The following is a 25,611-nucleotide window of genomic DNA, read 5'->3' on the forward strand; positions in this document are numbered from 1 at the left end:
TGTAGCGGTTCACATATCCACCAGCCAAGGATGAGATCACCCTTTCTCTGACAATATAAAACAGTCTCAAGGAGCAAAAAATAGTCACAGATGAGAGTCACATGTTGGGAGCCAGCAAGGGGCAGGGGTCATTCAAGGAGAGGAAAAAGCTCTGTGGGCTTCCTTCATCAACAATTAATGAGCCAATGGTGAGTGATTCCTCAATAGGAAAGGCCCTACTTATTTATCCTTGCATCTCATGAGCCTAACACAGAGTGGCATAGAACAAACAGCTCAGAAGACCTTAAAACAGGGTCTGAAGACAGTTATCTCTAACTACCAAATGTTGTTTTTAACTCCTCTCCATTTCCTGGATCCCAGTGAGTTCTTTCCTACTGGATGGCACTTGTATATCATCAAGCATCTGCTCATAATTTCCTTTGATTCTTTATCATCTCAGTTAAGATTCTGGGAAAAGGAAGTTGTCTTGGAAAGGAAGAAACCAGTAAAGTTAGCAAGAGGATCATTCTTAAGCCAGGGGATAAAAAAATGTTTAATGCTCTACGTGTGTTGGTCACACCAGAAGGAGTAAACACCTCCCTCCCTCTGTGAGAGTCACATTTTTCTTACTAAACCTCCACCCTTATTTCTCGCAAGTCTCCCTGTTGCTGAGAATCCCCAGTGTTTCTGATCTTTTCCCTCCATTCTCACCCATCTTCTCTTGCTCCACGTGCCTTGACGGGACAATGCTCACCGATACGATACTCCTCACCCCACCTTTCAAACCAAGACCTCTTGTTTGAGTAAGTTAAAATGATGTGTGTTCTGCAAATGAGAAGAATCTTTCTTCAAATAATCTACCAAATGTTCCCATGACTCAGTCCCTTATTATTATACCTAAATATCTTACAGTGTAGGGGAACAAAAGATTAGCCCAGCTTCATCTTACAGTTGGGACAGTCAGGGAATGCCAAATGAATAACAAAGCTCCTGGTTCTGACCAAGCCTAGCTATGCATTTATGAACAGCATTTGCAATTCAGCTCCTCGCATGTCAGAGGCATTGTTGGTGTAGTCGGGGGAACCTTTATAGTGGAAATAAGAGAGCTGCCTGTTGACAAAGGAAGGAGGTAGAAATTACAGCCTGTACTGTTTTTACCAGGAAGCCATAAATCCAATTCCTTATTGGTTATTCAGAGAAACGCACTCCACTGCGAGCGACCTTGGAGAGAGGACTATATTATTATGCCAGGAAGGAGGAAGTCAACACGCAAACTCCATAAACAGTCTTTTCTCTCTGGCAACCCTTACAAGAGTGACACCAGCCATACTCCAGGAATTGGATCCCCTACAGCCTGCAGTGCTGGGGTACGTGCTTTTTTCCATTTGACTCCCATTTTAAGAATACCTGTGGCTTGGACCACCCCAGCAGAGTGCCGTGACAAGGAACTTGATGTATGTCCTCTGAGACAGTGTTGGATCCGGATATTCTCCTTGTGTTTTGGTGTCTGGAAAAGAGTGGAGAAGGCATCTTTGGGCAGAAATCAGAGGGAAATATGGGGGACATACACACTTAGAAGAAAAAGGAGAGTCACGTTTAGTGTTTTTTCTATGGCAGTATCTAGACTTACCCCTGTATGATTACAGCCCAAGTATCAACATCGAAATTTACATTTGAATGAAATTCACAATACAATCTCTGTTTTAAAAAGGAACTAGGAAGAAAATGGAATTGCAATTTCATTCTTGATTTTTTACATCACCTTTGATGACCAGAAGTCTAATGTAGGGAGAGTTCTGAACAAAAAAACACTTTCATATGTTGCCTTATTAAGGAATGGAAATGAAAGAAAGCTTAGCACTTAAGAAGTGAATTTGAATGCAGATATGTTAACAGTCCAGATAAGGCGCTGCTGACAAATGATTTCATTAACTGAACACCTAGATGGGATCATTTGGCAAAGGAAGCAAGTGTTCCAACCCTGGTGCCAGGGCTACTGAAGCTGAACTCCTAAATTGGGTCCACTGGAATTGAGGGATCCAGACACACGGCAAGAATTCTGGTTCTCAACATGCAGATCAGACAAAACATCTGATTTTTTTTTTAAAGTCTACTTGGGAAAATTTTAAAACAGGGCACCAAACACGATTGCTGAGTCAGCAAAACCTACTGATGTTACAGCCTTTTCTTGGCCCTTTTCCCATCTCTACCCCATGACCACCCAGGTGTCTGTGGCTCTCTCCACCTCTCAGTGACAGTAACTTGCTTGCAGGAAAGGTCAAACAGTAATCATTTATACCTGTCTTCATGAGGATGTAAGTCAATGTATTATCTCTCAAAGAAGATTTCTATTTAAGCCTTACTCTGACATGTGAAATGTCAAAAACTATATTTGGACATTTTGGACACACTAAATCTTTACCTGAGTAAAATTCAGTTTTGGTGTTTTGTTCTTTTGGAGAAAAAAGATCCCTGTGTAATTTAAAGAGTGATAGCAGTTGTCTAGACTCTACCTAGACAGATATGTTCACTCATCCACTCATCTCAGCTCAACCGTAAGAAACTGCGTTTTTCAAAGAAGGGACACAGAAGCCTGGGAAATCTGAGACGTATAGCAACAAATCAGTATATAAAGAGACTGAAACTAAACAATCAGTGGCGTTTGTACCAGCTTGAGTGCCTAGGGTGAAGGTGACAGGCTTGGGGATGGGTGGGGCTGGTGTATATATTAGCACCTGCAGCCTTGGTACTTTCTGTTGCATCCCAGGATATGCCAGGTCAATTGTGATGACCCTAAAACAGACCAACTCTGGGCAGGGAGGGGGCGTCCTTTCCTCTTCCCAGTGGTCTCAGTTCTAGAGACCACTTCAGTAATATCTCCTTGTCATACCTTAAAACACAAATTAAGACTTATAAATAAGTCCACTCTCTCATTTCCTTAAAATGTTTTGATCTCCTTGCTCTCCAATGTATAACAACAACAACAACAAAAGTGGTAAAAACGACTCATCAGAGACTAGTTTCCCCTACCTACACTCCTAGGAGGGAAGGAGTACTAAATCAGCAAAGGCGTGTTAACAGGGAGGAAAAAAATAACTAGAGATCATGAACAATAATCATAATTCAAAACATAATTAAAACAATGCACTGGGCAAAAGAATATCTCCATGTTAATTATTTCAGTACTCACAGTGAAAGTGGTGTTATTGATCATTTGTAAGTCCCTTCTAAAAGTAATTACCTTTCATTTACTAAAGATACTGCTGATTCCTTTGGAAACACGTGACCCACAACTTCTTGGCTTCCTTCAACGGCAGAAGAGAGATTTAGTCATCACCCCGAGTCACAGCGAGGGTGACTCACAGAGCGAGGAGGGAACCTGAGGACTCCTCACACATTTAAGCACTTTGAGTTTGACAGGAGCCCAGGCACCTCCACCCTAAGAGGATCTTCGACGTCAGGGTGGCACAACCCTTCTTTCCCCAGCACAGAGGGCAGATCGGGCAGATCACAAGCAGCCCAGCCAGTCCACACCAGCTTCTGTGTCCCCGTTCATCTTAAATAAGGTAACTGTCATTTATTCCTTCATTTCTCATGTCAGTCTTCAAACTGTTTTGTCTCACAAAATGAATCAAGTTGTCTTTCATGCTGCAGTCAACGGTTGCTATAAAAAAAAAAAAAAAAAAGTGATATGTTAGGAGGCTGTAACGGGCCCTGGGTCCATCTCACCACAGAAATGATCTCAGTGTCCCTCGAGACCTGGCCTTGAACTTCCCCAGGTTTCTCTCTGAATGTTCTTTAGCACCCTAGAGTTACAATTACATTTACATCTAGTTCATCTCTCTGTGCTTATTTGACACCATCTGTGAATCTTATAATTAATTGCAAACTGGAGTGGGAAGAGGCTCCAGAAAGAGTGGGAATCTTAGCTGAGTTTCTGATTGGAACAACAGATTTGCTACCAACTGCAGGTCAGGTCTGTTTGTCTACCTGCTTTACCAATATTTTCAGATGTCAATTTAGGCAAATATTATATACACACACGCTAGCTGAGTGAGAAAGATGTTGTCTAGTCCAGAAGGAAGCAGGGAAATTCCTCAACACACATTTGACCCCTGGACGCTGGGATGACAATAATAAACCTACTTCGTATATTTACTCTCCATTTTATGATTCAGGTTGGGATTTTACCTGAAACTCCCAACATACAATGAGAAAGGGAGAAAGTCAGTTTAGTGGCTTCAAGGACAGCCCTTGTTAAAGGCTTTATGATGCAAACGGTAGTGTGGTGTTTCTCTCTCAGCGGGTTGATTTTTAGCAGCTGGGGAAAAGTTTAAAGAGAACACACTTTTAAATTAAAATTCAATTTAGGGTTGTACAAATAGTTCTGAAATGTCCTGCTACACTATTAGCTCCAGGGTAAGGATTATGTTTTATTTAGCTTAGTAAGTGCTCTAAAAAAAATCCTTGGCTAGATACTGCATAAAATGCAAACTAAATGTTGTATCATCTTTGTTGTACTTTAGACATTCGAAAAGTGTGCCCAATTTTTAGGACAAAGCTCAATATTTCAATGCAAGGAAAAAATTATTATCTCATACATATCAAATGGAGAAAATGGGAATTCGTTCTAAAACCCTTATAAGGCATGTCACTTTCTCAAGGTACTGTCTTTAAAAACTCTGCTTCTGCTCAAAGATAACTGAGACTAAAAGAAATATACTGAAGATCTGAACATGCTTTCTGCATCTCTACATAACATTCTCTCTGTATTCTAAGCTTTCCTTGAAGCTTTGTAACTAAGCTATAATAAAATACAATGTCTTCCAATTAGCAACTTTTATTCAGCAACATAAATAAGGTAACCATGGCTTTAACAACAATTCTTAACCTGCCAGTACTGTCATGAAGCATATGGGCAAAATAATAAACCTAGGAGGGACTGGAAATATTAATTAATTTATTATTATGGATGTTTTTATCAATTATAATTTTAAAGTTTTGAGAGAAAGCAAAAGAAAGAGATACTTTTTTCCTTAGAACTAAAGAATGCAAAACGTAAATTCGTCAGGTCTTCCCTACAAAAGAGTGGGCTGGCACGCCTCTGCCAGGAGACTGAATGAGTCTGCAAAGAGGAACACCCCTCTCCATACCTCAATGTCCCACTCCACAGGGCACACTGGGTACCGAGGGCTGCCTCCCTCCTGCAGGAAGCAGGATGCAAGAGGAACATAACTGGTGGAGGAGCTTCTTCATCCCACTGAGTGAGGGAACTTACAAGGATAAATACCATCTCAGCTGTATTATCAGGGACATCATAATCATTATCATTTTAATCAGACCCTCAACGGACCGTTTGTTGCCTTATGTAAGGCTATTTCAGGTAAGGTCCCTCAGCTTCATTTTAAAAAATTTTTTTAGATTTCTGGGTGCCCAACGTGAACATATTTTTCACAGGAACATCATTCATTAGTCATACGAATTAGTTTGTGTCATTAGGTGCAAGTGTCATTTTTCTTAAAGAAAAGTGCCACAGAAATCTCAGAAAGGGCAGTTAGGTTAAATAGTGACAGAATTTCTTGACTCAATGAAAAGGTAAAAATAAAAAGGAATCTGGTGTCAATTAACCAGGTTTACAATATTTAAACGTACAAAGGACATACACGTCCGGTCAGACTGCTGTCAACACTAAGAAAGCTTGTGCAAGAGAACCTCAGAAAGAAAATATTTTAGAAAACAATTGCTAAATGTTCTCTATTTGATGTATTTTGATAAAAACTTAGTTGTGGATTCAACTCAGGCCATGATTGCAACAAATTGAAAAAAAATAAAGATTCTACAAATCCCTTAACGATCAGTGTGATTGACTAGTCTCAGTATTGCTTTCTAAAACAAAGTCTTTTGTGAAGTTCTGTGGAAATAAAACCAAGTTGTATGGAAAGAATTCGACATTTGTTATAAAAAGTATACCTTGCAATGACATTGAAACGTTAAGACATTATTTTCCGTTTTGTTTCTTTTAAACTGTGTCATTTATTTTTAAAGGGCAGAGGAAGATGACTAAGAGAAGTGATATCAAAGGATCTTATTTTAGATATTTTACTAGGAAAAGAAAGCCAGAGAGAGAAAATTAAAAGAAGCAGAAGTGGGCAAGGTCAGCAATCGAGTTGCAATCTTTTCCTATAGCTGCAGCCAAGCAGTTACTCTTCAGCCCTTCCCGTGCAGATGAAAGAGAAAATTAGTTCTCCTTTCTTGGTTCCTTTTGAGGCTTTGTGGCATGGTGGAGCATTCTGATAATGTATTTTCATTTTTCCTATTGACTGATAATGTGTTCATCTCTTTCTATTTCTACTTTTCTTTTTACACAGTTTAGGAATTGAGATCAAAATTTTAGATCTAGCCGCTCTCTGGCAAATGACCTTATGTATGACATCTACCCTACTTAGCTCACAGAAGTATTCTGACAATTTAATGAGATAAATTTTATTTGAACACTTTTCAAAAATGTTTAAAGTTATCTAAATTGGAAGTGTGACTAGATGACAATAATAATGATGTTGATGATGCCCTGATGATTTAGAGGGCTCAAAGATTAATCCAATTATCACTAGAAGAACCCTGGTGTTCAAGTGGAAACTTCCTTCTCTCCCTCTCCTCCTTCTTTCCTTCCACATTTATTTACTTAATACCAACTATCACACAATGCACAGGTGGTGTAGAGAAGTGTACACATAGCCCAGAGTTGCGTGGGAATCCAGGTAGCAGTGGAGCAGAGGATTAAAGCATGGATGCTGGGATTGAGTGGCCTACATAGCAGTCCCCAGAGCAGCACAATTCTATCTTGAGCCAATTAACATGCATTTCTGAATTTGTTTCCTTATCTATAAAATACAGATCATTTTACTGTAAGGTTTGAATGAGAAAGATATTTCTAGATCCTAGCAGAGCACCTAGAATGTGGTAATACTCAATAAATCATAGAGTTATTATCATTTCTACCTGACTTGGTCAACTGGGAATCCCAAGGACCATGGCTTTCTAGGAGCATCCTCTGAATTCTGTAGTCAGCAGGCCACCCATCTGAAAGGTGCCCCAGAGGAGTCCAGAGAGGTCCAAACTCAAAAGGCTGAGCCAGAATTTAGGCCTCATAAAAGCTGTGAGTGCTCATTTGGTAATTTCTAAATTCACAAATTGTATCACACATAAATTTGGCTTTGTTCACTGCCTCCTATCCTCCTGATGACAAAAAGGCAATTATTTTTTTATAAACATAGAAATTGATGCTTACAGCAGCAGGGTATGAATAATATTTATAAATAACAAAACTTACCTGGTAAGACTATAAAAAAATATGAACTCTTATCAATGTGGCACTACTGAGGAACCAACAACTGAGTTTCCAGAAAAGTAGTTCTGAGGCTGTACATTTCTGGGCCCCCAAGACAAGGCAGCGCTAGACCAGTGGTTCTCAAATGGGAGTGCTTTTATCCCCGGGGGCCATCTGGCAATGTCTGGAGACACTTTTGGTTTTTTGGTTGTCACAACTGGGGAGGGGGTCTACTGGCATCTAGACAAGAGAGACCAGGGGTGCTGCTAAACACCCTGTAAGACACAGGACAAACCCCATAACAAAGAATTATCTGACCCAAAATTGCAGAAGTACTGAGGTTGAGAACCTAATCCAAAATATGGGCAATGCATAGAGCAGCCCCCTCACAAAGTGAAAGTGATTGATCCTGCCATACGACAAGGTTCTTCCTGTGTAGCACGCCTAGTCACTTTATTTCACCAAGTACTCTTCAAGGTAGAAGTTATTATCTCCATATTACAGAGAGAAAAATGGAGGTGAAGACAATAAAAGTAATTTACCCAAAGGCCTTCTGATGGTAGAGGAACTGAGACTGAAACTTTACCGGCCTGATTCCAAGGCCTGGGCTCCTAAGCCCTGCTCTAATTGTTGTGTGTGTGTGTGTGTGTGTGTGTGTGTGTGTGTGTATGTGTGTGACCTTGGTCCTTGCTTTTCCAGATTTTATCTTGGCTTAAGAAAAATTTCCATGACCAGTTCAGAGGACTTATATTCAGAATTGCACCCATCCCTTTGCACTGCACTGTAGGGGCTGCAGCTCTGCTTTCTCTTACTTGGTTCTTGTCCTTGACGAGTCAAGGGGCTCACAGCCCCTGAGTGCTAGAAGGACTATTGCAGACCTAGGTGCTTCTTGCCAAGGGATTTGTACCCCTACCAAGCAGTTTGTGTGAGATAAATTGGAAAACACAACATATAAGCAAACAACCCAAGCAACTAAAGTCAGTGTCCTGAGTCACTGCTGTCACCAGAGAACTATGTGGAGGTGACCACACCTGGCAGACTAAGGTTGAAGCAGACCTATTAGTTGCTGTTACTCATTTACTTCTCGGTGGTCAATGAACCAATCAGCCATCAATCAGCTTCTGTGTACAGGTCATGTTCCCAATGACTCTGACCGACCCATGGTTGTTACTCAGAGGTGGCATCTTGGCTAAAATACTATTAGAGGACAAAGGTATGTGTTGGTTTGTGGCTGACTTGGTCCAATGACCTAGAGGAATGTGAACCTTAGGAACTGAAGAAGACCAGTATTTTGGGATGATAATCTTTGGGGAAAGGACAGGATTTGCAAAACTCTAGGTCAAGGTTTGCTGTCCTCAAATTCGGGCTGCAGGCTGGGACACCAGCATCTGAAATGACCCTCAGCCCAGAGGGGTAACTAGTGAGGACAACACATTTGAACGTGAGCCCATCCCTAACAACTAAAACCTACTCTCTGTTTGCTTGTTATCAAGGAAAAATTGGTTTGGCTAGGGAAGGAGGAGGTTGAATGGGGTGTAGAGAAGATGAGGAGAGAAGAGGGAGTCTGACTGGTTTGGTTTGAGTTTTTGTTTTTCTCCAGTCATTATGAAGGTGAACTTGCCAAAGAGTAGAAGGCAGAAAACTCAGTGTCCAAGGTCACTAGGTTCTGAAGTCCTGGGTATGAAATAGTTCTTACCTATTCTGTGCATGGAACTCAAAGCAGTCGAACACTTTTCTCAGAAAAAAAAAAAAAAAAAAAGCTTTCTTTTCCTTTGCCAAATTTTTAACTTTTTTGTTTTGAATTAATTTCAAACTTATGGAAAAGTTGAAAGAATAGTACAACCCAGAATCCCCAGATATTGACATTGTACCACATTTACACTCTTATTCTCTCCTTAGAGAACAAATGTGTTCCTAATATATTTGTTTATATACATATTCTTATTATTTCCTAAACTGTTTGAGAGTAAGTTGAAGACATGGTGCTACTTAATCTTTAAATATTTCTGTGTGTATTTCCTAAAAAGCAGGACATTTTCTACATAATCATAGTAAATTATCAAAATTGAGAAATTGATATTCATGTAGTACTATTTATCAGAGCTTACTCAAATTTCACTTGTCAACCTAAAAATGTTCTTTTTGACAAAAGACAAAAATGATTTTCTGGTGCAAGATCACAAGTTGCATGGGGTTGTCACTCCTATTTAGTCTCCATTAATCAGGAACAGTCTTCAGTCCTTCTTTTCCTTCATTCATGCCTTTGACATTTTTGAAGAGTACAGGCCATACATTGTGTGGAATTGAAAGATGTGCCTTATGCATGATTAGCTTTCAGTTATGCACAGAAGTGCTGCTGTGTCCTTCTCAGTGGCTATACCAGGAGGGACATGATGTTGGTTTGTCCCATAACTAGTAGTGTTCATTTTTATCACTTGGTTAAAGTGGTATCTGTCAGATTTCTCCACTGTGAAATTACTATTGCTCTCTTTTTAATTAGTACAAATCTTATGCAGAGATTCTTTGAGATTCTATGGTTATTGTTTCCCGTCAGAATTTCACCCACTAGTTTAAAATTGCCTGGAACAATTGTCACTATGTCAGTTGCCAAATGATGATTTGCTAATTCCATCATTCGTTTTACACTTATTAACTGGCATATTAATTCTCCTATAAAATGAGGCAGGTAATGTGCCCTCTCTAACTGAGAAAGCTGTTAAGAGGATCAAATGAGACCTATATGTAAATACAGTACAGAATGCTTCATAAATGTAAGCCATTGTTTTACTATTGCTCACCTTATGCCTGCCATCGGCCAAACACAACGACACAGAAAATTTCCACTCTCTGCTCTAGGGCACGTTAAACCCCATGAGTATTTGCATTTTTCACAAAATTCCCTTGGGAGTTCGGATTGCAATAAAGGCTACAGAATCTATTCAGGGAATATAGTCAACATTTCGTTATTTGACAATTATTTATCAAGACCAGGACTTGAATAAACACTATACTAATTGAATGTATAAACATGAAATTTCCTTAAAATGTCTAAATATGAAAGTTTGCAAGAGTTGGTTACACCACCCCACCCCTCAAAATTATATATTTTTAATGTATTTATATATTTGAGAAGGGGAAATCCTGCTACATGGACAGGATTTGCAACAAATGAATAACTCCTACAGAGGGAAGATTTGGAGAAACTATACCAAATTTTTACGCCACGATAGTCTAAAAACCTGACTGCTTTAGAAATAGTCACAGCTATATCACAAGAATCAACTAGTTTTCACAAACCTACCATTTACCTCTGACTTATGTTTATTAGTTAGTAATTCTTTTACTCTTTTTTTCTTTCTTTAGCTATAGATCTTTTGGCAGGAAAAAAAGATGAAAGCAGAGCCCAAATTTTCCATGATAAGTGAAGATATATTACACTATTTTTTATCTGAAACAATATGTTCCTTGTAAAGCAACAGAAATAAAATTGTGTGTATGTGTGCACATGAGTGTGTGTGTGTACCATTCTATCTGTATGTATTCCTTATTAAGGAAAGAAATATTTGCATATATATGCAGGAAATAAATGTTTTATCAACCCAATGACCTGTGTCAACTTTGCCATTACTTTTTCTACTACTTGGTTAGTTTTTGCATTACTTTAGAGGAGTGTTTTAGCACTTAAATGGCCATCTTCCCAACCAAATAAGAGTTATTGTATTTTTAACTATCTATTTATCCACTCAAATGCATTAAGATATCTTAAGTTCATCACTCCTGGGTTATAATGCCTTAATGGTTCTAATTTGAATTTTCTTTCTAATTTTGAACACTCAGGACGCCACCTTCTTTTACTGTTCAAGAAAGAAGTGTCTCTGTCATACACAGGGGGAAATGCTCTTTTGGGTGTTAGCCCTCCTGATCCTTTGTGGTTTTCTATGGCATTATAAAGGACAGCTAAAGATCACAGACATCACTGATAAGTACATTTTCATCACCGGGTGTGACACTGGCTTTGGAAACTTGGCAGCCAGAACTTTTGATAAAAAAGGATTTCATGTAATTGCTGCCTGTCTGACTGAATCAGGATCAACAGCTTTAAAGGAAGAAACCTCAGAAAGGCTTCATACGGTGCTTCTGGATGTAACTGACCCAGAAAGTGTCAAGAGGACTGCCCAGTGGGTGAAAAACCAAGCAGGGGAGAAAGGTGAGTGATGTGGGGATGGGAAGAATGAAAGGGGTGTTGAGAAGTTACCAAAGCTAAATAAAATGTGTTCTGATTTTAAATAGTTCCTCCAAAAAAATGCTTCCTAAATACCAGCTGTGTACTGGAGAAGATTGGAGAAATTTTAGAATAACCCCCTGAGTAGTTCTAAGTTGCAAGCTCTCTATGTGCATGAGAGACACAGCCCACGTTATCCTAAGTCCCAGTGGGTGAATTTAGAACTGAGATAGAGGTATTAACTTTTCCTGGTCTTTTCCTGTGAACTGTTACTCTAGCCCCCTGCACAGCAAAGAACTTGGGGCTAAAAGCCACAGGAGATCATGGGGGCAATCTCCAAATTGTCAGCTGGATTGGGACCCACTTCTCACTACAAAATGGTTCCAGAGCTCACACATTTTCACTGGGAAAGGAAGAAAATGGTCTGAGGATCTGAGCAAAGGTGTCTTAGATAGTCGTGATAGAGTAGTGAGTCACTGGACCTCATTCTGCCTTAGATTCTGCAAAGATGGCAGCATTCTGAACTAGAATACTTTTATTGGCTTGGATCAAGTTTGAAATATTCTCATGAATGAAGATATTTGAGTCCACAAAGGAAAAAACAAATGTATGTGATTTTTCTCTATCACATCTTCATCATATAGTTGAGACTCTGAAACTTTCAAAAACAATGGTTTGATGAGGCTCCAGTTATTTTTTAATGCTTGAATTCCAAACACCTTTAACAATATTAAATGCTCCCCACCATAAAATAAGCCAAGTGAATGACTGGATTTTTACCAAAAATAACTGGGAAATAGATCAATGTTGTTCTTTGTCTATAAAGAACTGTTTATAAATATTCTCCGGCTTTGCCATCTAGCACGGTAGGAAAAATCGACCAATTTACTCACATCTGAGATTAAAAAGCAAAAAGTCTCACTCAGACAGTATCAGTATTTGACATTCAGAAGCAGAAACAGAAGCAGAATTGTGAGATTGGCTTCCAGTCACAGAACTTCAGCCATTTCAGTTTAGCCTCCCACCCTCTGTGCTCTCACGTCCCAAGACAGTAAAGTATTTCAAAGCAGGAAGGAGTATGACTAGGAGCAGGAAATCGCACCATCAGGTAAAGCAAGGGGCTGTATTTCCATCAAGGATGCCCATATAATGCCACCGTCTACCACACCTCCTTCCCTTCCTCTCTGTTCTAGGTCTCTGGGGTCTGATCAACAATGCTGGTGTTCTCGGTGTGCTGGCGCCCACCGACTGGCTGACAGTGGAGGACTACAGAGAACCTATTGAAGTGAACCTGTTTGGACTCATCAGTGTCACGTTAAATATGCTTCCCTTGGTCAAGAAAGCTCGAGGGAGGGTTATCAACGTCTCCAGCATTGGGGGTCGGCTTGCATTCAGCGGAGGGGGCTACGCTCCATCCAAATATGCAGTAGAAGCCTTCAATGACAGCTTAAGGTAAAGCAAAGATGGGCATATTAGAAAATAATAGGTGCTAACATTCACTGAACATTTATTTATGTACCAGACACTATATGCTTGTCAGCTTAATGAGACACTATCTTTTGGGGGAACACTGCACTGGGGATGGGTCTACCCAGATCCCTTCCCTGTTCTGCCACTAAACCAGCCCTCACTTCACCACCCTGAACTTCAGTTTCCTCATCTGCAAACTGAGAGGGTAGAACAAGATGCTCTTTCCCATGCACCCCATTCCATGATTCCATGAAAAGATTCATAAGCAAACATTCTCCAAGTAAGCCTGGATTAAACATCTTCTATGGGCTCTTTTCACAGGCGGGACATGAAAGCTTTTGATGTGCACGTCGCATGCATTGAACCAGGATTGTTCAAAACAGATCTGTCAGATCCAGTAAAGACCACCGAAAGAAAACTCACCATTTGGAAGCATCTGTCTCCAGATATCAAACAACAATACGGAGAAGGCTACATCGAAAAAAGTGAGTTTCTGGGTGGACCCAGGGTTCTCTGGTATTCATTGTCCTAGACAGCTTGAAGGAGACTCAAACATAATTGAAAAAATAAGGTTCTCATGGTAATACACCAATAGAGATCTCAAATATGGATCAGGGATCCTTATTAATTCCGGTGTCATCTCTTGCTCCTCCAAGTGTTTATAAACACTTACTGAGCATTTACTAAGTGCCAAGTTCTATACTAAGTGCCTTATAAATTATATCATTTATTCCTCAAAAGAACTATAGTAGTGAGCAGAGGCTTGGAAAGGGGAAGTGTCCTACCCAAGCTTATACAACTCCCCCAGGCCGTGCCTGAACTGGAGCCCACGGTCATCACCCCTACCCAAACCTCCTCTTTTTGGTAATCACCGACCACTCATTCAACATTGTTCAAGGATTTATGGAGGTTACAAAATATAAAGACTCAGACTTTGACCCTTAACTAGCTTACAAGCTAGTTGACAACAAAATGTAAGCAGATGAGACTGTACAACATGCAAGAAACTTGATCCTTCACTTCTGAGACACAACCCAACAGCCCAGAAGGGGTGCTAGATAGTATGCTGTCTAATTACCAAGAAATTCAGCACAGGATAAAAAGTACTGCCGGTTAAGAAGCCTTTATATGAAAGGTCAGGTTTGAATAAGCCTAAACAGGAAGAAATGATTTGGGTGGAAATCTTCTGGAGCAGGAATGCATGGGAGATGGAGATGGAAGGAAAAGTAACATAAGTCAGGCTGAGTCAGGGATAGAGGAATAATCATAAAGATTGGATAACAATAACTAACACATAGTGAACATTTACTATGTACTTGTCACCATTCTAAGTGCTTTGCACAAACTCTTTCATTTAAAATGCTCAAACAAACCCTCTGAATTTTATAGAAACAGAGACACAGGGATTTAACTTGCCCAAAGTGGCACAGCTAGTAAGTGGAAGAGCTAGATCTAAACCCAGACAGCCTGACTTCGCCATCTATTCTCGGGCCGTGCACTGCAACAGTGAAGAGGCATTGAGGAACTGCTGGAACTTCCTGTATGAGGGGCCCACCTCCACATCAAACGTCATGGCCCTGTTAGTTTATTTGCCATTCCTCAAACACTTACTAAGCTCCTGCTTTGAGCCAAACAGGGCCCCACCTAATTTTGTGTCACTCTAACCCCAGCTGTGACCTTACCTCTTCATCAGCAGGCTTGGTAAGACAGCCAACTATGGCAAGGTTCAAGGTCAGGAGTTTTCAAGGTGGAGCCAAGAGCCTAGTCAGATCCACCTGGGGAAGTTTGTAGACTGAGTTCCCCAGCCACCTCACCACCCCCCCCCACACACACACACAGGTCAACTAGAACATCTGGTTTGACAAACCTCCCAGTGCTGATATGTCACTATGTGTAGGGTTACAACCACTGCCATTAAACTCTGTTTCTCACTCACGTACCGCCTCTGAAGGTTCTAAGTAAATTCGGAAACAAAATCCCTCATTGAAAAGAGCTTTCCCTGTTTGATGTTGACGTTGATACTTTCTAAGTGCCTGTGAATATATCATCAACTTCCATCTCAAAATTATTTTTGACTTGGCCCCTGGGTCAGGTGTCCTTTCTCAGAATTCCCAAAGGTTTAGAGCCCTATTTTGTCCTGGGTGCTCATTAGAGTTTTCTGAGCCAGGACCTCAAGATCAGCCAGACTCAGTTCCAAAGTAGACCACAAATTTAAGCTCACCTTGCTTCATTGCGCAAGGTGGAGTAGTAGGAGTTTAAAATTGACTAAGACTTACGAGCTAGCCTCAATTAGACTCTTTGAACAACTTTTGGCTACTGGCCCTGAAGTAGAAAGAAAGATTTAACACAATAGATTTTCCCTTGAGAAGACACAACGCAAGGTATGTTTTAAGAGCTTAGGAGGAATGCTCCAAGCCATCACCACTCCCCTGATAAAATACCTGCCTCTTTAAAGGTATCTTAGCTCAGGACTTCCCTGGTGGCGCAGTGGTTAAGAATCTGCCTGCCAGTGCAGGGGACATGGGTTTGAGCCCTGGTCTGGGAAGATCCCACATGCCGCGGAGCAACTAAGCCCGTGTGCCATAACTACCGAGGCTGCGCTCTAGAGCCGCAAGCCACAACTACTGAGCCCGTGTGCCACAGCTACTGAGCCCACGTGCTGCTCTAGCTCACGGCCCTAGAGCCTATGCTCCACAATAAGAGAAGCCACCGCAATGAGAGCACGTGCACCACAACAAAGAGTAGCCCCCGCTTGCCGCAACTAGAGAAAGCCCGTGCGCAGCAATGAAGACCCAATGTAGCCAAAAATAAATAAATAAATTTATTATTTTTTTTTTAAAAGTATCTTAGCTCGTTACTCAAACACTTCATTTACCTGAGAAGCAGGATACCTTTAGCTTCCTGAGTCAGGACTTTGGGAGATAATTCTCTCTTTATTCACTGACTTATAGAGGCACATGCTATATAAGTGTACGCACACACAGGCGCAAGCACTTGTGAACACTCACATTTCCTATAAACTTAGTACTGCCGTAAAACAAATACGGAATCAAACTACTAACTTCCTGGGTTCAGGAGCCTCCAAGACTTTGTGAAGTATCTTTCCTACATTGGTTTAAAGTAGCACTTCTCAAAGTTTGGTCCGTGGACCAGCGCCATCAGCATCAGCTGGAAACTTGATAGAAGTGCAAATTCTTGGGCTCCACTTCACACTCACTGAGTCAGAAACTAGAGGTGGGACCTGGCTTTTAACAAGCCCTCTAGGAGATTCTGCTTCTCACTCAAGTTTGAGAGCCAGTGGTCTAAAGAAATCACTGTTGCATCCTTTTCTGAGGAATAGATAGAAACCCATCACAAGGGGACCCAGTTATAATGGCAAATTCAAAATAAATTCCCTCACTGCATCCTCTCCTTTGCAACATAGGCTCACACTCCCCTATTCCTCTTCTTCCACAGAGCAAATGTACTTTTGTCTCTTTTTACAGGTCTAGAAAAACTGAAAGGCACTACATCCCTTGTGAACATGGACCTCTCCCTGGTGGTGGAATGCATGGACCACGCTCTCACAAGTCTCTTCCCTAAAACCCATTATGCTGCTGGAAAAGATGCCAAAATTTTCTGGATTCCTCTGTCTCACATGCCAGCAGTTTTGCAAGACTTTTTATTGTTGAAACAGAAAGTAGAGCTGGCTAATCCCAAGGCAGTGGGACTCAGCTGACCACAAACGCCTGCCCCAGGCTATGAGATTGGCTGATTCCAAGGACACATCTCCTTCTCCATCTCATTCTTTACCGAATCCAACCTGGACTCATTTAGATGATGCGTCTTTTGGTAAAAGAAGAGATCCCACCGTCACTGATGATGTCCCAGGGTCCCTTTTCAAACTTTATTTGAAAAGATGGGCAGGTATGACACCTGCCCGACATTCAGGCTTTGCCTGCTTGGTATGATGTAAGGAAAATGGGAAGGCTTTCCCATCCAAAATGATCTCCACGCCTTGCCTGCCCCATGCTTCTAGTCCACAGCACTTAAAAGTAATTCCTGAATGTTAAATATTTGTCCCTTATCAAAACATTGAGAGATAAGTAGAATACTTTCATAAGTGGATTAGGTGTGTTATCTTGTTGAGAGTAAGGTTAGGAATAAGGATTAGAACTCAGTTCTGTGAGCCTTGATGGAGGCAAGAAAAGGAAGGGTACTGAAGCATTATGGAACTGGTATAAGCTAAGAGGCAGCAGAAAAGTACTAGGTAAGACTACAGGTAGGAGGGAAGGAAAAGGAGAAAAGGAATAGGAGGACTGAAAAAAAGAAACAAGTGTAAAAGTAGAGGTAGGGAGATTCCAAGACAAGCCTGCCTATCCTAGAGGGAACTACAGAGGACGGACAGCTTCTTCAAGGCCACTGTGAACACTGATGCCCATACAGCTCTCCGTGGAAAGATGGTAACAACAGAGGAACCAGTCATTCCAAAAGAATAAAAATGTAGAGCATGTGTGTCTATTCTGGTTTATTGTAAATATAACAAGACATAGACTATCTGATACAATCACACCTGAGATGGTTGGAAATCCAATATTTGAAGGGGTCTCTGAAAGCCCCATGAAAATACAGAGCTAAATTCAAAGACTCTCTTTCACCTACAGTTACAGTGAGAGCAGGTCTGCTCCTGGCTCATATCATGGTTCTAAATTGGGTTGACTCTGGACCCACCCCCCCATCCAAAAGAAACAGCTACCTAAACGGATGCTTGCCCAAAACCCAGCGCCCAGCCCAGTTTCACTCACAGAGTTTGGCTGAATATTTACATGAAAAGCCTGAATTGTCAAAATTTAACATTTGTTGCAGATTAATGTAGGATGAAACAGCGGGAGAAATTATCTAGTGTGCATATTTGTGTGTACGTGCACACACACACTGAACTTCCAGTGAAGAAACTATTTAATGTCTGCTGCTTGAAACCATGTCACTTAGAAGACATCAGTAATTCAATTCATTTACACTCACCTTTCAGGAAACATCTGCCTATGAGGTAGTTTCCTCCTTTCACATTTGCGACATACTGATGACTTTGCAAAATCAAATTTCCAATGGTGTCAGGTCCACCTGAACATATATTTCATGATTTTGAGAGTAGATACTCCCATCCTTTTTGCATGAAAATGAAGAAAATCACAGCAAGAATCAGACAGAAAAATTCTCGGGCAAAGTTATCTCAACTATCATCACTACCTACTTATGAACTCATCTCCATCTTGGTCCTAGCCCCAGAGACCATCCACCTATAGATTCCTGATTTCTTCTTGTTGCAACGAACCACCTATGCGTTAGGTGACTGTCACTCGGCTTGTCTTTGGAGCTGAAGTTCATCCGCATTGTTTGCTGGGGCTCCTCCTTCTCACCTTGAATTCCTAGATCTTGGCTTCATTTCATTGCTTTAAAAACATCTAGCCTGCTGCTCCCTGACCTTCTGGGCCTCCAGGGCTTTAGAATCTGCAGGAACCTCCTTTGCTGAACTTTCCACCGTGTCGTTGGGCTTACCTAATGGTATTATTTCCTTTGTTTCACCTAGACCTGAGTTCTTTACTCATTTCTCCAAGTAGCTACAATTGGTAACTCCCTGTTTCACCAAACCAAAAAAATGCTGTACTTAAGTGAATGCTCTCAAATATGATATCACCTTAAAATGAAACCAAATATATTCATCCAAGCAACTTCTAAAGTTTTTCAACTAAATGAGAAGGTGGGGGCATTTGGAGTATAAAGTCATAGTCTCAACAAAAGCACAAGACCTGGTGGGGAGGGAGGGACTCAGGGCGGAGGGACATGGGAAGGCCACGGCACCAGGAGTCTGAACTATGGGTTCCTAGATGTCTCTCCATTGCACCATCACTTCTCATATTCTCTGTGCTCTTGGGGAAATACATTTTTATCAATAATATTTTGGTGGACATATGTGCTGGGCTTTCTGCTAAGCACTGGCCTACAGTCAGGAACAAAATGGATATGGTCCCTTCCTTCACAGAGCTTAAGGTAATCCAAAGGCTGAGGCTGCCACTCAGGATGCCTTAGAGGAGCTTCTCCAGGAATCTGTGGTCAAAATGAATTGAGACGTCGTCTTCTGCCACATTGAGCTTGGGAGGTCCTTCCCCACTTAGTTTGGAGGGACCAGCAGAACTTCCCAGATGTTCCCTCTGGTCCGCTCTAAAAATCCAGCTGTGTCCAATATAGCTCTATCTGAACAATATATTCCAATCTGGAGTTTCTATCTCCCTCGCCCCACCTACCCTTTCCCAGTCCAGCACCAACTACTGGCAATTTTATCTCCTGAGGAGACCTCAAGTCCATCTACTTCTCTTCATGTCCAGCGCAACCATCTGTTCAAGCTTCCATCATCTCTTATCTCAACTATAGCATATTTGCCCTGTGTAGCTTCAATGAGTTCTCCTCACTTCAGTCAGATTGTTCAAAATTAAAATCTGATCATGCTGATCTTCTCCCCACCTCCACTCTCCTAAACCCTTCAGTATGTTCCCATTGCGCTTTGACTGGATTAAAATGCATAACATAAACCACGTTATCCTGGCATGCCTCATGAGCCTCATTTTAGGCTACTATTCTCATTTTGCCACCTCAGGGCCTTTGACCATGCTTCTCCCTAGAATGTTCTGATTTTACCTGCTTATCTAGTGTTCTCATCCTACGATCTCAGCCCCTTCCTCAGGGAAGCGTGTACAATTCCAAAATCTGACCACCATCTTTTCATCCCAACTAGGTTCCCATCTTATACATTCTCACAGCACCCTATAATTTACTTCAGGGTACTTATCACAGTCTGTAATTATGTATTTGTGTGGCTGGTAAGTTAGTTAATATTGGTTTTCCCTATCAATTTTTTTTCTTAACTTTTTATTGACATTGGCAAATTAAAATAGAATAAATTAACAAGTTGGTTTTTTGTTTGTTTGTTTGTTTTGTGGTACGCGGGCCTCTCACTGCTGTGGCCTCTCCCGTTGCGGAGCACAGGCTCCGGATGCGCAGGCTCAGCGGCCATGGCTCACGGGCCCAGCCGCTCCGCGGCATGTGGGATCTTCCCAGACCGGGGCACGAACCCGTGTCCCCTGCATCGGCAGGGGACTCTCAACCAATGCGCCACCAGGGAAGCCCTAACAAGGATTTTTTCAAAAAAATGTTTTGTACAAAAATACTGTCAAAATTTCCTAAAAGGCTTTCAACACAGTAGTATCTTTTCATGTACTGAATATAACTATGAGCACGGTGTCAAAAATGTTGAAGACAGAAACAAAATAAAAATCTGTGAAATGTTTGCCACTGATGACATTCCACACCTATTATTGTCTGTACATATGGGGGAGGGGGACAGTCACCTTGAGAGTGAACAGTATGACCCTCCCTATCAAATTTTAAGTTCCATGAAATCAGGAACCATGATGATTTGCTTATCTTCGTATTCCCTTGCCTAGCACATTACTGGCACATAGACCAGTGTTCAATAAATATTTGTGGAATAAATTCAGAAATCAGCCTGTATTAGCTGTTCTGACTAAGGTGCCGTCTATCACTTAAGATCAAGTTTGCCAGCCCCATTACTTGTGCTATCAATGCGTCAGTTCAACAAAATCCTGTAACTTCCTTAAGCCTTTGAGTACTTCCGCAAGGGCTCCCTACCTCTGGTTCTGCTATCAGCATTCCCTCAGAGATTAGTCAGTGTTGCCATAGTGATTTCCCAGTGACCTGTTGATCCAAAGATACTGTGAAGGAGCCTGCGTCTATGTTGAGACTTCCTGGGTCCAGTGGTCACAGAAAAAGAGAACATTAGAAATCATTTTGTCCAGGAAATTCCCTGGCAGTCCAGGGGTTAGGACTGCGTGTTTTCACTACAGAGGGCTCGGGTTCAATCCCTGGTCAGGGAACTAAGATCCTGCAAGCCGCGTGATGTGGCAAAAAAAAAAAAAAAAAATCATTTTGTCCATTTCTCTGACTGTAGGCAGGATATGTCCATGCCATCCAGGCTGAAGAGAATCTCTTCTATTTAAAATCTCTCCAGAAACTCCATAACTTCTGTGGGAAACCCAGCCCAGCATTTAATGAGGAAAACTTTCAGGAGCTTCTAAGAAAAGTGATCAGTTTTGGCTCTTCTCCACCCTATTAATCCCAATAATTCTCAAGAACACAAGAGATAACAGTGCCATCGGTGTGGAGGAAAGAGCTAAACATTCGTAAAATAAGAAGCTTTTTAATATTTACAAATTATTTGTGACAACTTAATCTTTGCCGCAGTTTATAAGGATAATACTGGCCAAGAGTTTCATGAATTTTTGCATGTTGAAAAATAAGACAATTCTGTTGATACTCAATTCAGACATTCTTCCTCAACTCTGTGATTCATTTTTAAAAAAACAATATGAGTAATATCCATTCTTCTATATGAGGCATTAAAATAGCCAGGGCTCTAATGCAGATTCTGGTTTAGCAAAGTTTCCAAGCTCTTTCTGCACACAGTACCTGCCTAGGAAAAAACCAGATCACAGCTCTTGCCTAATTCATTCCTGGAAATAAATAACACTCCAGCCTGAAACAGGTCATGCAAAGCAACATAACATTCTGTCACATTCTACACCAGCAACTGCCCTGAACAGTTCCATTTGAGTTCCTTTTGAGAAACTGGAGATGGAAAGCATTCTGCTATAGACACATAGCTTAAGCCCTGACAAAAACCATCCAGTCCCATGCCTAGGTAAAATATTTAATCTCAGCCCTCTGGGTCTGTTTTTTCCTCCTAGATATGACAACTAGAACTTGAGCATGATGCCACCCAATTAATGATGGTACCTTTGTTATGGATCAAATAATCCAAGCAACCTGGCTTCTCACAGGTATAATAAGAAAAATATAGTAATGGTTATTCAACACTCAGTACATGTCAGGTTCTTAATGCATTTGTACATTGCATGAATGATTTTACCTAACCCTAATCATATCTTAGGTATGGGGGCTTTTTGCTTTTCACTTATCTTTAATGTGGTAGGAACACAACATTAAATCCACCCTCTTAACAAAGGAAGTGTACAATACGATATTGTAAACTATAGGTACAGTATTGTACAAAAGATCTCAGGAACTCAATCATCTTGCATAAATGAAATTTTACAACAGTTGAACAGCAGCTCCCCTTTTTCCTTTCCCCCCAGTCCCTGGCAACTACCATTCTACACCCTGCTTCTATGAGTTTGACTATTTTACATGCCTGATATAAGTGGTAATATGCAATATTTGTCTTTCCGTGACTGGTTTCTTACTTTTTTTTATATTTATTTATTTATATTGATTTATTTGTTTGTTTGCACCGGGTCTTAGTTGTGGCAGGTGGGCTGCTCCTTGGTTGTGGCATGAGAACTCTTAGTTGTGGCATGCATGTGGGATATAGTTCCCTGACCAGGGATCGAACCCAGGCCCCCTGCATTGGGAGCACAGAGTCTTCCACTGCTCCACCAGGGAAGTCCCTGTGACTGGTTTATTTCACTTAGCATAATATCTTTTAGGTTCATCCATGTTGAGGCATATAGAAGGATTTCCTTCTTTGTTAAGGCTGAATAATATTCCAGTGTATGTATATACCACATTTTCTTAATCCATTCATCCGTTGCTCAACATTTAGATTGTTTCCATATTTTGGTTATTTTGAATAGTACTACTATAAACATGGAAGTGCAAGTATCTCTTTGTGATTCTGATTTCAATTCTTTTGGATAAATGCCCAGAAGTGGGATTTGCTGGATCATATGGTATTTCTATTTTTAATTTTTTGAGGAACCTCCTTAATGTTTTCCATAGCAACTCCACCATTTTACATTCCCATCAACTATGCTTAAGCATTCCAGTTTCTCTACATCCTCACCAACACTTATCTTTTGTTTTCTTGATAATAGCCATCCTAACAGGTGTAAGGTGATACTTCATTGTGGTTTTGATTTGCATTATTTGATGATTAGTGATATTGAGCATCTTTTCATGTACCTGTTGGTCATTTGCATATCTTCGTTGAAGAAGAGTCTATTCAAGTCCTTTGCCCATTTTTTAATCAGCTTATTTGGTTTTTTGCTATTAAGTTGGAGTAGTTCCTTATATATTTTGGATATTAGGTGTGCTTTTTAGAGACAGAGAAATGAAGTCACAGAGAGGTGAACAATTTGCCCAAGTATGGGCCAGGGTTCAAACCCAAGCAGGCTAATGCCAGAACTCACACTCAGAACCACTGTAGTATATAGAAATTGAGTCTTACAGAGTATTTTTCTAAACTTCAATACTGGGTCTATAGAAACACCACCTTAATTAAATTAATCTAACATAAGTATTGTCTAGCTAGTAATTATTATGCATAAGAGTAATGCATAATTTTGAGCATATATAAATATACACTCTGTTTTGTTTTCCTATATTCTATTTTTAAATTTTTCTCACTGGTGATAAAATAACAAAAGCACTTATACAACATTCCTCAGGTCCTTGAAGTTTTCCAACGGGATTTCTAGATTTCTTTTCTTTCCTTCTCTCTATCTTTTTTTTCATTGTTGTCGTTGTTGATTTTATTTATTGTTATTATTGTTGTTAATCATTTCAGGAATTTATATATAAATACTTTTTTCTAATCTCAATAAAAGCCTTAGATTATCTGTCCTGACCCAAGACCAACTCTTTGAATCTCTTAGCTTTTAAGACCAGAAAAAGGAAAAAGGAACAGCAGACTAAGATACTGCAGATACTATGTTTCCTTACGGCTGTATTTTTTTCAATGCAGAGAAGTGATGATGTAAGTACCACTGGGATGTGATGAGGCAGACTGTCCTAGTCACTGTGGCTGGCACTAGCCTGGGAAATACTAATGAGAAAAATGAGGGGATCTTAGCTGGGCCAAGGTAAGGTCTTCCTAGTGCTAACACCCTGCAATCAAAGATAATACTAGTAAGGTAGCTGGACATTCTGACTTGGCTGGAAGAGGACATGAAGCTTAGAATGTCTCACAGAGATGTTTCCACAAACGACATTCCCAGTACAACAGTTTCTGCTCCAATACCACTGGAGAATGGGAATCTCCCCACCTCTAATTACCTTGTTGACTGGCTCTAGTTAATAGAATGTTCTTTATTATTTTTGAGCCAAAATCTATCAGTGGGGAGGAAAGAGGAGAGAAAGGTCTGTTATTTCTGCAACCATGCTATTTCTGCAATCATGACAATAATAGTGTGTTCATCGAGTCCTTCAAATGAGCCAGGGTTCACCTAGAGGACTGTTCATGCATTTTCTCATGTATAGTCTTTACAACTTTTACACAACACGTACTTTTATTGTCCCATCTTACAAACGAGGAGCCTGATATCCAAATTGCTTTTTTTTTTAACATCTTTATTGGAGTATAATTGCTTTATAATGGTGTGTTAGTTTCTGCTTTATAACAAAGTGAATCAGCTATACATATACATATATCCCCATATCCCCTCCCTCTTGCGTCTCCCTCCCACCCTCCCTATCCCACCCCTCTAGGTGGTCACAAAGCACCGAGCTGATCTCCCTGTGCTATGCAGCTGCTTCCCACTAGCTATCTACCTTATGTTTGGTAGTGTATATATGTCCATGCCACTCTCTCACTTTGTCCCAGCTTACCCTTCCCCCAAGATGCTTTTAACTCTAACAGTTCCTAAATTCCCTCTTGGTAAAAAAAAAGAGAGAGAGAGAAAAATCAGACAGTGGATTTAATCCCAAAATGTTTTCTTAAAGTTTTTTTCTGGAACCCTAGAGCCATCATAAATGAAAAACTCTAAAGTTCTGAGTACTGAAAGCATAGGACTACCTCATGGCCAGTGATTCCCAGGCTCCTCCATGCTCTTGAACCCTTGAAAGAAACGATGGACAAGGGTATGCAGGCTCTTCTCATTTTCCTACTTACTCTCCACCCCTGCTGCTAACACCCCTCTAAGAAATACAGCTGTTTTCATGAGCAGAAATACAAACAGTTATTTCCACACTTTACAAATTCCATTGTTCATTCTGAATGAAATAAAGAGTCTGGTCAGGAATCTCTCCAAACACTCAAGTCTTCTTTATGTCCCCTCCCCCCACTGGCACCTCCTTCCCCTCCAAAGCGAACAGAATCTGATCCTACTTCTGCCCCAGAGAGGAGCACTTTTTACCATCAACTTAGATGAAGACACAGAGGCAGATTTGTCAACACACCAGGGGAAAAACATAAGATAGAATCGGGGTCTCATATGCTCTATGAGATCTAACTGTGGACTAACAAGACAAAATGATAAAGGGAAAGACACAGGGCTCTACTGTGGTTCCAAAAAACAAGCGTGGGACTCCGAGCCACATTGTGGAAATGACTGATGCATTTTGTGCAATATCAGCTCAAAGTGAGCCAACAGTGTGATGTAATGATATGATGTAACCACCCTCCCCCTTCCCCTCACCGCACAAGAAGAAAAAAAAGTAAATGATGCTTTGATCTTTTTAAACTTTAATTTTACAACATATAGAGTAAGGTTGGTGATGGCTGAAAAATTTTACCATTGCTCTGAGCACTGATGAAAGAAAT

At 40.6% G+C, this 25,611-nt stretch overlaps 1 protein-coding gene across 1 annotated transcript; it reads left to right on the plus strand.

The window, feature by feature from the left end:
• Nucleotides 1–3,308: 3,308 nt before the first annotated feature.
• DHRS9 (dehydrogenase/reductase 9) lies at nt 3,309–17,490 on the plus strand. The gene is made up of 5 exons (XM_024756647.1): nt 3,309–3,545; nt 11,144–11,513; nt 12,722–12,980; nt 13,320–13,483; nt 16,484–17,490. The coding sequence occupies exons 2-5, from the start codon at nt 11,201–11,203 to the stop codon at nt 16,714–16,716; spliced, it is 969 nt and encodes a 322-aa protein (XP_024612415.1). The 5' UTR covers nt 3,309–3,545; nt 11,144–11,200; the 3' UTR covers nt 16,717–17,490.
• The last annotated feature ends 8,121 nt before the right edge of the window (nt 17,491–25,611 follow it).

This window comes from Neophocaena asiaeorientalis, unplaced genomic scaffold, assembly GCF_003031525.2.
Source record: "Neophocaena asiaeorientalis asiaeorientalis breed wild unplaced genomic scaffold, Neophocaena_asiaeorientalis_V1.1 scaffold6, whole genome shotgun sequence".
NCBI lineage: Eukaryota > Metazoa > Chordata > Mammalia > Artiodactyla > Phocoenidae > Neophocaena > Neophocaena asiaeorientalis.